Source organism: Heptranchias perlo, chromosome 23 (assembly GCF_035084215.1).
Source record: "Heptranchias perlo isolate sHepPer1 chromosome 23, sHepPer1.hap1, whole genome shotgun sequence".
NCBI classification, from domain to species: domain Eukaryota; kingdom Metazoa; phylum Chordata; class Chondrichthyes; order Hexanchiformes; family Hexanchidae; genus Heptranchias; species Heptranchias perlo.
In genome coordinates, this window is record NC_090347.1 from 43,892,774 (window position 1) to 43,907,223 (window position 14,450).

Here is a 14,450-nt window from a genome sequence, read left to right on the forward strand (position 1 = left end):
AAAATGAATCACTTCACACTTCTCTGTGTTGAATTTCATCTGCCATGTATCTGCCCATTTCACCAGTCTGTCTATGTCCTCCTGAAGTCTATTATTATCGTACTCCATTTCTGACTTTCGTGTCATCTGCAAACTTTAAAATTATGCCCTGTACACCCAAGTCCAGGTCATTAATATGTATTAAAAAGACCAGTGGTCCCAACATCGACCCACTGCACACTTCCCTCCCCTCTGAAAAACAACCGTTCACTACTCTCTGCTTTCTGTCCCTTGGCCAATTTCGTATCCACACAGCCACTGTCCCTTTATTCCCATGGGCTTTAATTTTGCTAACAAGTCTATTATGTGGTACTTTATCAAACACCTTTTGGACGTTCATATACACATCAACCGCACTACCCTCATCATCCCTCTCCGTTACTTCATCAAAGAACTTAATCAAGTTAGTCAAATATGATTTGTCTTTAACAAATCCGTGCTGGCTTTCATTTATTAAATCATATTTTTCTAAGTGGCAATTAATTTTGTCCCAGATTAATGTCTCTAAAAGTTTCCTCACCACCGACGTTGGGCTGACTGGCATGTAGTTGCCGAGTTTATCCCTCTCCCCTTTTTTGAACGGACTTGTAACATTTGCAATCCTCCAGTCCTCTGGCAGCCGTATATAAGGAGGATTGGAAAATTGTGGCCAGAGCCTCCACAAATTTCCACTCCCTCAGCAACCTAGGATGCATCCCATCCGGACTGGGTGGCTTTTCTATTTTGAGCACTGCCAAACTTTTAAGTACCTCCTCTTTATCTATTTTTATCCTATCCAATTTCTCTACTACCTCCTCCTTTACTGTGACATTGGCAGCATCCTCTTCTTTAGTGAAGACAGGTGCAAAGTATTCATTTAGTACCTCTGCCTCCATAAGAAGATCTCCTTTTTGGTCCCTAATTGGCCCCATCCTTCCTTTGACTACCCTTTTATTATTTATGATTGTGGGTTTGAAGGCATGGATGAGGGTTTCAGCAGCAGATTGGCTGAGGCAGGAGTGGAGACGGGTGATGTTACGGAGGTGGAAGTAAGTGGTCTTGGTGATGGATGGTATATGGGGCCGGAAGCTTAGCTTGGGGTTAAATAGGTCACTGAGGTTGCGGAGAGTCTGCTTCAGCCTGAGGCAGTGGGCAGGGAGAGGTGTGGAATCGGTGCATTGTTCCCTGTGTCATTCCCAGGGTAGGAGAACTGGGGCAGTCTGTGCAGGGAAGGGAAAGTTTGTTCAGATTTGAATCTCGTTGACTGTTTAACTCCGGTGATCCAGTGGAGCCTCCGTGCAGCGTTTCTCGTGTTAGAACCAGAGCTACTTTATTTTCCAATCGTTGCCACAGGTTTACTGAATGCATTGTTGCCAGGGATCCTGAGCAATGTGTATTCCAGAAAGCTTTAAGTATCTGGAATTCAGGGTCCATCAGACCATTGTCCGTCTGCATCTCAAGTAAGAGACTGTCGCTCTGCATTGCACTACCGTCTGATTGCTGCCCTGTGGCCCCGAGTGATCCCTTTAACCTTGTAAATTCTTGTCTTATAGGAAGGTGAAGATTCAGAAACTGAGCCGCTGGAAGTGGATGGTGTAAAGGTACCGTTCTAATCTCGCACACTCTATAACAGCAGTGACAAAGGATCTTGGCTCGGAAGATAAGAAGTAAAATCAGTATGGGTGGAAATAAGAAATAACAAGGGGAAAAAAACACTGGTGGGAGTAGTTCATGGGCCCCCTAATAGTAGCTATACCGTTGGACAGAGGATTAATCATGAAATAAAAGGAGTTTGTAACAAAGGTACTACAGTAATCATGGGGGACTTGAATCTTCATATAGACTGGGCAAATCAAATTGGCAAAGATAGTTTGGAAGACGAGTTCATGGAGCAATACGTCATGGAACCAACCAGGGAACAGGCTAATTTAGACCTTGTATTGTGTAATGAGACAGGGTTAATTAGTAATGCCACAGTAAAGGATTCTCTGGGGAAGAGTGATCATAATATGAGAAAATTTCACATTGACTTTGAGAGTGAAGTACTTAAGTCCGAAACTAGTGTCTTAAACTTAAATAAAGCCAATTCCATAGGTATGAGGGGTGAGTTGTCTAAGGTAGATTGGGAAATTAGATTAAAGGGTATGATGGTTGAAAAGCAATGGCAAACATTTAAAGAAATATTTCAATATTCTCAACGAAAATACATTCCACTGAGAAATAAAAACTCCACGGGAAAAGTAATCCACCCGTGGCTAACTAAAAAAGTTAAGGATAATATTAGATTAAAAGAAGAGGCCTATAATGTTGCGAAGAAGAGGAGTAAGCCTAAGGATTGGGAGAGTTTTAGAAACCAGCAAAGGATGACTAAAAAATTGGTTAAAAGAGAAAAAATAGAATATGAAAGTAAACTAGCAAGAAAGATAAAAACGGATTGTAAGAGCTTCTACAAGTATGTAAAAAGGAAGAGAGTAGCAAAAGTAACCGTAAGTCCCTTAGAGGCAGAGACAGGAGAAATTATAATGGGGAATCAGGAAATGGCAGAGACGTTAAACAAATATTTTGTATCTGTCTTCGCATTAGAAGACACAAAAAGCAGTGGGGGACCAAGGGGTTAATGAGAGTGAGGAACTCAAAGTAATTATTATCAGTAGAGAAAAAGTACTTGAGAAATTAACGGGACTAAAAGCCGATAAATCCCCTGAACCTGATGGCCTACATTCTAGGGTTTTAAAAGAGGTGGCTGCAGAGATAGTGGATGCATTGGTTATGATCTTCCCTAGATTCTAGAACGGTCCCAGCAGATTGGAAGGTAGCAAATGTAACTCCGCTATTCAAGAAAGGAGGGAGAGAGAAAACAGGGAACTACAGGCCCGTTAGCCTGACATCAGTCGTCGGGAAAATGCTGGAATACATTATTAAGGAAGTGGTAACAGGGCACTTAGAACATCATATTATGATTAGGCAGGGTCAGCATGGTTTTATGAAAGGGAAATCGTGTTTGACAAATTTATTAGAGTTTTTTGAGGATGTAACTAGCAGCGTAGATAAAACGGAACCAGTGGATGTAGTATATTTGGATTTTCAAAAGGCATTCGATAAGATGCCACATAAAAGATTGTTACGTAAGATAAGGGCTCATGGGGTTGGAGGTAACACATTAGCATGGATAGAGGATTAGTTAACAGACACAAAACAGAGAGTAGGGATAAACGGGTCATTTTCAGGTTGGCAGACTGTAACTAGTGGGGTGCTGCAAGGATCTGTGCTTGGGCCTCAGCTATTTACAATTTATATTAATGACTTAGATGAAGCGACCGAGTGTAATGTATCCAAGTTTGCTGACGATACAATGTTAGGTGGGAAAGTAAGCTGTGAGGAGGACACAAAATGTCTGCAAAGGGACAGGTTAAGTGAGTAGGCAAGAAGGTGGCAGATGGAGTATAATGTGGGGAAATGTGAGGTTATTCACTTTGTTAGGAAGAATAGAAAAACAGAATATTTTTTAAATGGTGACAAACTATTAAATGTTGGTGTCCAGAGACACTTGGGTGTCCTCATACAAGAAACACAAAAAGTTAGCATGCAGGTACAGCAGGCAATTAGGAAAGCAAAATGGCATGTTGGCCTTTATTGCAAGGGGGTTGGAGTACAAAGGTAAGGAAGTCTTAATGCAATTGTACAGGGCTTTGGAGAGACCACATCTGGAGTACTGTGTGTAGTTTTGGTCTCCTCACCTAAGGGAGGATATACTTGCCTTAGAGGCGGTGCAACAAAGGTTCACTAGATTGATTCCTGGGATGAGAGGGTTGTCCTATGAGGAGAGAGTGAGTAGAATGGGCCTATACTCTCTGCAGTTTAGAAGAATGAGAGGTGATCTCATTGAAACATATAAGATTCTGAGGGGGCTTGACTGGGTAGATGCTGAGAGGCTGTTTCCCCTGGCTGGAGAGTCTAGATCTAGATGGCATAGTCACAGGACAAGGGGTCGGCCATTTAAGACTGAGATAAGAAGGAATATCTTCACTCAGAGAGTTGTGAATCTTTGAAATTCTCTACCCCAGAGGTCTGTGGATGCTGAGTTATCGAGTATATTCAAGGCTGAGATAGAGAGATTTTTGGACTCTAAGGGAATGAAGGGCAATGGGGATAGGGCAGGAAAGTGGAGTTGAGGTTGAAGATCAGCCATGATCTGATTGAATGGCGGAGCATGCTCAAGGGACCTACTCCTGCTCCTATTTCTTATGTTCTTATATCAGACTGGGGTGGAGGAAGGAGGCAGCTTGGCCCTTAATCCGACCTGAATGTGGAGAGTTCACACTGTGATGCACTGTGGATGGGGCAGGGTCAGTCTCGTCTCCCAACCAACATCATTCCTCTTCCAATGGGGGAGATGTCAGGCAGAGGTATTTGTACGGTTTTCAGGCCGGCAGAACTGCTGAACGATAAGTTGTGGCAACTCACTGTTTATCATAAAGTGGTCCGTAAATGTGCCCTTCAGCAGGCCGCATTTGCCTCATGAAACAGGTGGAGGGAGGGAAGGAGTCAGAGGAAAAGAAAATGAAAGACTTGCATTTATATGGTGCCTTTCATGACCTCAGGTCCCACAAAGCATTTTACAGCCAATGAAGTACTTTATCAAGTGTAGTCACTGTTGTAAAGTAAGGGAAATGTGGCTGCCAATTTGCGTGCAGCAAGGACCCACAAACAGCAATGATCAGATGATCTGTTTTAGGTGTTGGTTAAGAGATAAATATTGGCCAGGACACCGGGGCGAACTTCCCTGGTCTTCTTCGAAATAGTGTCATGGGATCTTTTTCGTCCACCCAAGAGGGCAGACAGGGCCTTGGTTTAATGTCTGATCCAAAAGACTGCACCTCCGACAGTGCAACACTCCCTCAGTACAGCACGGGGCGTGTCAGTGTAGATTTTGTGCTCAAGTCTCTGGAGTGTGACTTGAACCCACGACCTTCTGACTCAGAAGTGAGAGTGCTACCCACTGAGCCACGGCATAGCACCATGTGAAGCGATGTATGTTAAGGCAGTGAGGGGTACCAGTCTAGTACCCTAATGTTATACAGTGACAGACCAACCAGTACTGTACCCCAGTATTATACAGTGACAGACCTGTACCCACCAGTCCTGTGCCCTAATGGTATACAGTGACAGACCTGTACCCACCAGACCTGTGCCCTAATGTTATACAGTGACAGTCCTGTACCCTAATGTTATACAGCGACAGACCTGTATCCACCAAGACTGTATCCCTTTGTTATAGTGATAGTCTGTACCCACCAGTACTGTACCCCAGTATTATACAGTGACAGACATAAACTCACCGTATGTACCCGTGTTATATGGTAACAGATATGTACCACCAATACTGTATCCCAGTATTGTACACGGACCTGTACCCACCAGTACTGTACACCAGTGTTATACTGTGGCAGACCTGTATACACCAGTACTGTACCCCAGGGTTATGCAGTGATAGATCTGGACTCACGATTGCAGTACCCTGATGTTATACAGTGACAGACCTGTACGAAAAGGTACTATACCCCTGTATTATACGATTAGAGACCTGTACCCACCAGCACTATACTCCAGTGTTACACAGTGACAGACCTGTATCCTCCAGTCCTGTACCCTAATGTTATAGCATGACAGACAGTATCCACCAGTACTGTACCTCAGTTTTATACAGTGACAGCCCTGTACCCACCAGTCCTGTGCCCTAATGGTATACAGTGACAGACCTGTACCCACCAGACCTGTGCCCTAATGTTATACAGTGACAGTCCTGTACCCTAATGTTATACAGCGACAGACCTGTATCCACCAAGACTGTGTTTGTAGTGTATTTGATTAGCCACTTCTATACTTATCCCTGTAACATTCAGGCTTGTACCTAACTGTATACCTTTTTGTAGGAGTGAATCAGCACACCAAGAGAGCCTCTTCCACATTTCTACTACCCTGGGAAGGAGGCCAGGAGTCTTCTAATATCCAGTCTCACTGGAACATCCCAGTATCCTACTGGGATCTCCTGTTTTCACATCAGCCATCTTGGATGCTTCTTGACTAAGATTGGTTGTTCACTTTTGAGGCCTTTTAAATGCTTACTTGAATCAAGGCCTTGGAGAGAGTGCTGAGAAGATTGAATAGAATGGTACCAGGGATGAGGGACTGCAGTTATTTGGAAAGACTAGAGTAACTAGGGTTGTTCTTCTTCGAGCAGAGAAGATTAGGGGGAGATTTAATAGAGGTGTTCAAGATCATGAAGGGTTTTAGCGTAAATAAAGAGAAACTGTTTTCAGTGGCAGATGGGTCGGTAATCAGAGGTCACAGATTTAAGATAATTGGAAAGAGAACCAAAGGGGAGATGAGGAGAAATGATTTTACGCAGCTAATTGTTATGATCTGGAATGCACTGCCTGAAAGAGTGATGGAAGCGGATTCAATAATAACTTTCAAAAGGGAATTAGATATGTACTTGAAAAGGAAAAAATTGCATATCTATGGGGAAAGAGCAGGGTAGTGGGACTAACTGGAAAGCTCTTTCAAAGAACCGGCACAGGCACAATGGGCCGAATGGCCTCCTTCTGTGCTGTGAGATTCAGTGAGTCGACCTGGCATTTGAAGGTTGGAGGGCCAGCCTGATACAATAGCTGTTGGTGCATCTCTGGATAGATGTTATTACATAGAATTTACAGCCCAACTGGTCTCTGCTGGTTTATTCTCCACATGAGCCTCCTCCCATCCTTCTTCATCTAACCCTATCAGCATATCCTTCTATTCCTTTCTCCCTCATGTGTTTATCTCACTTTCCCTTAAATGTATCTATGCTATTTGCTTCAACTACTCCATGTGGTAGCGAGTTCTGAGTAAAGAAATTTCTCTTGAATTCCCTATTGGATTTATTAATGACTATCTTATATTTATGTACCCTAGTTTTGGTCACCCCCACAAGTGGAAACATCATCTCTACGTCTAACCTATCAAACCCTTTCATAATCTTGAAGACCTCTATCAGGTCACCTCTCAGCCTTCACTTTTCTAGAGTTGTGTTACCCACTAATCTTTTCTCATGCTCTCTTATTTCCTTTTTCAGATCTCCTCTGCACTTACTGAATTCTGCTTGATTCGCTACTGTATGAATGTGACATTTATCATAAGCCACTTATGTTGCTGAAGTCACAAAGTTTATCTATAAAGGAGACATCAACAGATCAGACACTCTGCAGAAGCACTCTTTAGCCTTGCAACTATTACAAAGAGAACAAAATTACACGTTTAGCCCAACACCTGGCAGAGGTGGCACTCATAGTCTTGAGTTGCTTCTGCATTCTGAAATGACTGAATTCTTGCCCATAAATGGGACAATCTAGAGAAAGATCCATTAGTCAACAGTCATGCCTGCAATTTCCTCATTGCAGTTGGAACGGGAAATTCCCGATGTGATTCGGGAATGCCTATTGAAAAGGCTAGTTTTTGGTCCACAAGTCCATCTTGGAACCTGAATCTGATTCTGCTCATACTCTTCTTTTGAGCCTTTGGAATTTTGTGTGTTCAACCTTCTGACTTGAACACCTCGAGCGTAAGCAGAGTGTTGGAGATATTCTCGTGTTGGTTATAGACTGACCACCTAACTTGCATGACTGGACTGGACTCGGTCCATGTTCCTTTGTAAAATAGACTTGGAATTTCTTCTTTCAAAAGAGATTGATTGTCTCCTGCTCTACTCCCTACCTTTCTGTAGTGGAATACTGAATCCATTGTTCAGATTTTAAACAGTGCTCAGTGTTTCTGTGGTGTCTGACCATAGGAGTGCGAGTGAGCCACTCAGTGTGTTCAGTCTCCTGCCTCCTGGGACAGTACATTCCACATTCTCACTACAATTTGTGTGATTTCTTTTCTGGATTTTCTTTTTAACTGGCTTAGTTGAAATACTGTCCCCATGTTCTGTATTCCCACATGATAAGGAAAAGTATCTTTAAAATTAGAGCTAGGCCATTCAGGAGTGAAATCAGGAGGCACTTTTTCACACCAAGGGTAGAGGAAATCTGGAACTTTCTTCCCCAAAAGGCTACGAACGCTGGGAAAACTGGAGCTTCCAAGACTCAGATGAACAGATTTTTGTTACATAGAATTTACAGCACAGAAACAGGCCATTTGGCCATGCCGGTGTTTATGCTCCACACAAGCCTTCTTCCACTCTATTTACTTTATCTCATCCTATCAACATGTCCCTCCATTCTCTTCTCCCTCATGTACTTATCTAGCTTCCCCTTAAATGCATCTATGCTATTCGCCTCAACAACCCCATGTGGCAGCGAGTTCCACATTCTCACCATTCTTAAGTAAGAGTATCAAGGAATATGGATCAAAGGTGGGTAAATGGAGCTGAGACACAGATCAGTCATGATCTAATTGAATGGCAGTACAGGTTCCAGGGGCTACTCCCTGTTCCTAAGTAAGAATCTTTACCTATATATCCTGTCAACTCCCTTCATTATTTTAAACACCTTGATCAAATCACCCCTTAACCTACTCAACTCCAGGGAATGTAACCTAAGTTTACCCAGTCTCTAAGCCCCTTCGTCCCAGGTATGATCTTGATGAACTGTTACTGGACTTTGCCTAAGATCAGCATATCCTTCCCATTGTGCCGAGGTGAGCACAATATTCCGAATAGGTTTTGACCAGCTCTGTATAACTGCTGTAATATTTCCTGGCTTTTACTTTGAGATGAAGCCCAGCGTTCCATTACCCTTTTTGATCATTTTTACGTTTCTTGAATGACTAATTAATGACACTGCAGCCCCTAACGTAGGCTGAGACTTTTAGTGCAGTACTGTGAGGGAGTGTAGCACTGTCAGAGGTGCCGTCTTTCGGATGAGACATTATACTGAGATCCCATCTACCTGTTCAGGTGGATGGAAAAGATCGCATGGCACTATTCGAGGAAGAGCGTGGAGTTCAAGTTCTCTGAATGTCCTAGCCAATATTCCATGAACTGGTTCCATCACAAACAGGTTAACTGGTAATTCATTTATTTTCCGTTTGTGGAACCTTGCTGTGTTTGCCTGAATAACAACAGTGATTACACTTCAACGATAATTCTTTGCCGGTGAAGTGCTTTGGGGTGTTCTAAGGGCATGAAAGGCACTGTATGTCCCTATATACCTAGACCCATTAAACCCCTTGTTCATTTACATTCTCCCCACCTCTCTTCCCTCCCCCCCCCCCCCCCCCCCAGTGCTTCACCATTTAGATCTGTGGTGGACTCCCTCTCCACCCTTATCACTGCCCACCAGTCCGAGCATGATCTTGATTTGTCTTCAGACTTTGCTCAGCTGCAGGAAGGCAGGCAAAGTCAGACCTGTTAGACCATTTCATAGCCGAATAGTTCCATCCATGACGGAAGTACTCCATTGCGACGGGGGGGTGGGGGGGTTGTGTAACTGTGGCAGGTAGTCTCCTTGGGGCTGAGAAAATCAACACTTTTGAGGGGAGCAAATTATGACTGCCTTATTATTATTTTCTGCAAAAAGTAATAGGCTGTGGGTAATCAGGGAACAGATCATGACTGTCACCTGCCTGCTGCCCTTTCACTTGCAGGTAGGGTTGCCTCCAGGAATTAATAATTAATCTCCTGGACATTGCTGCGAGCAAACCCAGGAGAAAAATCATTGGGGCATCAACAAAAATTGTAGGTTTTATTAATTTTCTTTGAAAACTTTCATTTTATTAGTTATAAAAATATTGGAGGTGGAAAAAAAAGGATGTTTGACCGATTGGGGTAGCTGTATGCAGGAGGTCATGTGATGAAACCTCCAGGTTGGCAGCCCTACTTGCTGGGTGCGATGTAACCCTGCCTCTCAGCAGTCTTGATGCCGTTATTTGTAGGTGCATGGGGTTAGTAATTACCTCCATTGCAAACGCAAGCATTAACAAAAAATATTATTTTTTTTGAATGCTGCAAGAACGATTGCAAGGAATGTCAAAATCTCCAGTGCCCCCACCTAAGTGACAAGTGCTTAAAGATGAATCAAATTCAGTGCCTGGAAGCTGGGTTAGCAGGGTCCTTTCAATTCCAACAAGTGGCAGTGGTGACCACTGGTTGGTAAAGAAGAATTGGCTTATGTGTGTACTCTTCCTGGATGGATTCTCAAAGCCTTGATATAGTCGGGTAGCACTATTCCACCTTTCTTTGACAATTCCCTGAACACTGTCAGCAGTGATGCCACTCTGTTACCGGAATCCATTCACTCTTTGTCTCCTTTCTTCCACTCACCAGTTTGAGTTCTGATTTTTTTTTTAATCTAGATGTGCCCCTGATACTTGAACAGTTTCTTCCTGGAACACTGAGCGAGCCACTGTGTTGAACAGTTCGCAGGTTATTCCAGTCAAAGGTGTCCCGGGATCCAATGCCTGATTTAAAAGAAAATCCTATTTATATTAGGCAGCCTTGCTGACCCTGTAAGATACCTGCTATACCTCAGGGTTAGTGAGACAGACTCACTGCTTGGGTCAGTGATATTAAATGCTTGATATTTAGGGTTGGTGATATCTGATGCTGGGACAGTACTTGAGGTGATTCTGTAAGTTAATAACGCTGTGCAGTATCCCACGTCTCTTTGTGTTGAAATCACTATTAAAAGGGAGGGAGGGGAGCCTGTTACAGAGAAGACTGCAGTGTATCACGCAGTGTCTCTCAACTATAGCCTTGGCTCTGGTTCTTTGGGATGTCCCGACTGGTGGGTGGGGTGTGACTGTCACAGAAAGGAGAAGCGGCCTGTTCGGGGTGTGTTAATGTTTATAAAGTAGCTGCAGGGCACCACCTGTTGGATACACGCTTTGCACAGGCTGCTTCTTAATCATTCGTTCACGCCAAGCAGTAATGCACTGAAAGTGCTAAAGTCACGCCGTGGTTACTGGAAACATGACCTGTATCATTCCTTGTGCGTAGCTTCACCAGCTGCCCAAAAAGAAACAGCCTGTGCAAAGCGTGTATCCAGCAGGTGTTGCTCTGCAGCAATTTTATAAACATTAACACACTTCGAACAGGCTGCTTCTGCTTTCTGTGACAGTCACACCCCGCCCACCAGTCGGGACATCCCAAAGAACCAGAGCCAAGGCTATAGTTGAGAGACATTGCGTGATACACTGCAGTCTTCTCTGTAACAGGCTCCCCCCACCCTCCCTTTTTAATAGTAATTTTAACGCAGAGACATGGGATACTTCACAGCATTATTTAACTTACAGAATCACCTCAATTACTGTCCCAGCATCAGATATCACCAATGCTACAGAAAATAATTTCCAAACCTGCTCAATATTATTACTTTACCTCCTACACCTCGATAGTGCACCTCACAGCCTGCAGCACTGACTGGTTCTACAGCAAACCCCACTCCATCATTTATCTTCTGAGATGAGCTGGGACTTCAAAAGTGGCCATTCTTCATGTCTGAGCCTAGAAATAGAAATAGAGAAGTTATAACACGGAATCAGGCCATTCGGCCCAACCAGTCCATGTCTGTGTATATCCTCCAAATGAGCAAATAGTTCCAATCACATTTACTCCATCATCTCATCATATCCTTTACCTTCATCCATCTGATGATCAATCTTGACCAAGTTTCTGCCTCGAGCACTAACCCTGGAAGTGAATACCACAGCCGCATAACTCTGTGTAAAGAAGTTGGGACTGGGGTACGTGGGCGAGAGTGGAAGAGCCGATTTGGGAGTGGGGCAGCCTAGTGGGTAGTACTTCATGTGGATAGGAGAGGAATGAGGCTAGTGAGGATTGGGGCATTTAAAGGAGAATGGGTCATGTGCAAGGGAGTAGAGCAGCCCAGCAGGGAGGGTAATGGAACAGTTGAGTGGGCAGTGGAGCACGCAGGGGACTGAGAGATTCAATATGGAGGGCATTGCAGCAGTCCAATCATGTCCCCACCCTCCATCTACACACCTACATTTCACAATGGGTGATTTATAACACAATGATCAGTGTTGGGGAGGGGGGGTGGTAGGAACCCAGAATCCCATCCCTACCTGTTACTGTGTAACACTGGAGTACAGTACTGGTGGGCCCATCACTGGTGGAGGAAGCAATTTGAAGGATTCATTTATGAATGGCAAAAAAAGTATATTACAAAACATTTAAGAGTGTTTACTCTGTAGTGTATTGGTATCAATGCATTAAACATGTATAGGGACAACCTGAGCCATTGCTCTGTGTAAATTGGGCATGACTTTTATTCCTCGATGTTTGTTTAATGTCCCTCCCACAAAAGGCAGTGAATCATTTGTGAATCACGAAGGAAGTGTGTATATTGAGTTCTGTATGTTGGTAATCTTGGGCACAGAGTTAACTGGCCCAGGAATCTCATCGGTTGTTTGAGTAACTAGTCATAATGCGGAGGGGTTGGGTGTCTACAAGGTGTTGACAAGCTTCGTGGCAGACTAGGTGTGAGGACCTTGGGCGGACTGTGGGTGGGGGGACCTTGGGCGGACTGTGGGTGGGGGGACCTTGGGCGGACTGTGGGTGGGGGGACCTTGGGCGGACTGTGGGTGGGGGGACCTTGGGCGGACTGTGGGTGGGGGGACCTTGGGCGGACTGTGGGTGGGGGGACCTTGGGCGGACTGTGGGTGGGGGGACCTTGGGCGGACTGTGGGTGGGGGGACCTTGGGCGGACTGTGGGTGGGGGGACCTTGGGCGGACTGTGGGTGGGGGGACCTTGAGAGAGTTTTCTGCTACTGAACTTACCAGCCCATGATTTTTCATTCATGATTTTTCATTCAGACCCCAGCCCAATTATCTTTAGAGAGACCTTGGCGAATTATGTAGATGGGCTGAAATATGGCAGATGGATTTTAACGTGATAAATGTAGGGCCATTTACCTTATTAACTAACTTTCTCATACTGACCAGATGCATTCAGAGCACAATTGGTGATCAATCCCAAATCCCTCTGACTGACAGAGGCTGAAAAGTAATCACAAAATAGGACACGTTGTTTGCGTTTTTTATTGCCTGTTCCTTTGTATACCTACTCATTATTGTTCTTGTGGATCTGTATTCAATGAGAGTGACTGTACCTGCCCATTACTGTCCTGTGGGATCCTATATAGAGTCAGAGTGACTGTACCTGCCCATTACTGTCCTGTATTCAGTGAGAGTGACTGTACCTGCCCATTACTGTCCCATAGTTAGTGAGAGTGATTGTACCTTCTCATTACTGTCCTCTGGGGTCCTGTATTCACTGAGAGTGACTACACCTGCCCATTACTGTCCCATAATTAGTGAGAGTGACAAACTGCTCATTGTAGAATCATAGAATGATACAGCACGGAAGGAGGCTGTTCAGCCCATCCTGCCTGTGCCAGCTCTTCGAAAGAGCTATCCGTTAGTCTGACTCTTTCCCTGTAGCCCTACATTTTTCCTCTTCAAATATTTATCCAATTCCCTTTTGAATTAGTTATTATTGAATCTGCTTCCACCACCCTTTCAGGCTGCGCATTCCAGATCATAAAATCTTGCTGCGTAAATTTTTTTTTCCCTCTGGTTCTTTTGCCAATTACCTTAAATCTGTGTTCTCTGGTTACCGACCCTTCTGCCACTGGAAACAGATTCCCCTTATTAACTCTATCAAAACCCTTCATGATTTTGAACACCTCTATCAAATCTCCCCTTATACTTCTCCACTCCAAGGAGAACAACCCCAGTTTCTCCAGTCTCTCCACATAACTGAAGTCCCTCATCCCTGGTACCATTCTAGTAAATCTCCTTCCTAAAGTGCGGTGCCCAGAATTGGCCATGATATTCCAGCTGGGGCCTAACCAGTGTTTTATAAAGGTTTAGCATAACTTCCTTGCTTTTGTATTCTATGCTTCTATTAATAAAGCCAAGGATCCCATATGCCTTTTTAACAGCTTTCGCAACTTGTCTGGCCACCTTCAAAGTACGTACACCCCCAGGTCTCTGTTCTTGCACCCCCTTTAAAACTGCACCATTTAGTTTATGTTGGCTTATCTCATTCTTCCTACCAAAATGAATCATTTTACACTTCTCTGTGTTAAAGTTCATCTGCCATGTGTCTGCCCATTTCACCAGTCTGTCCATGCCCTCCTTAAGTCTGTTACTATCCTCCTCACTGTTTGCTATATTTCCAAGTTTCGTGGCACCTACAAACTTTGAAATTATGCCCTGTATATCCAAGTCCAGGTTAGTAATATATATCAGAAAGAGCAGTGGTCCCAACACTCCACCAGGGAACGCCACTGTATACTTCCCTCCAGTCTGAAAAACAACCGTTCACCACTACTCTCTGCCTTCTGTCCCTTAGCCAATTTTGTATCCACACTGCCACTGCCCCTTTAACCCTATGGGCTTCAATTTTACTAACAAGTCTGTTATGTGA

General features: G+C 44.1%; 1 protein-coding gene across 1 annotated transcript in view; it reads left to right on the top strand.

Annotated features, from left to right (window-relative positions):
* The window catches only part of sap30bp (SAP30 binding protein), an 86,655-nt gene that overhangs the window by 17,696 nt on the left and 54,509 nt on the right, over positions 1–14,450 (top strand). Inside the window, exon 3 of the mRNA XM_068004391.1 lies at positions 1,572–1,619. Coding sequence (XP_067860492.1) covers positions 1,572–1,619 — 48 coding nt within the window. The remainder of the gene's footprint in view (positions 1–1,571; positions 1,620–14,450) is intronic.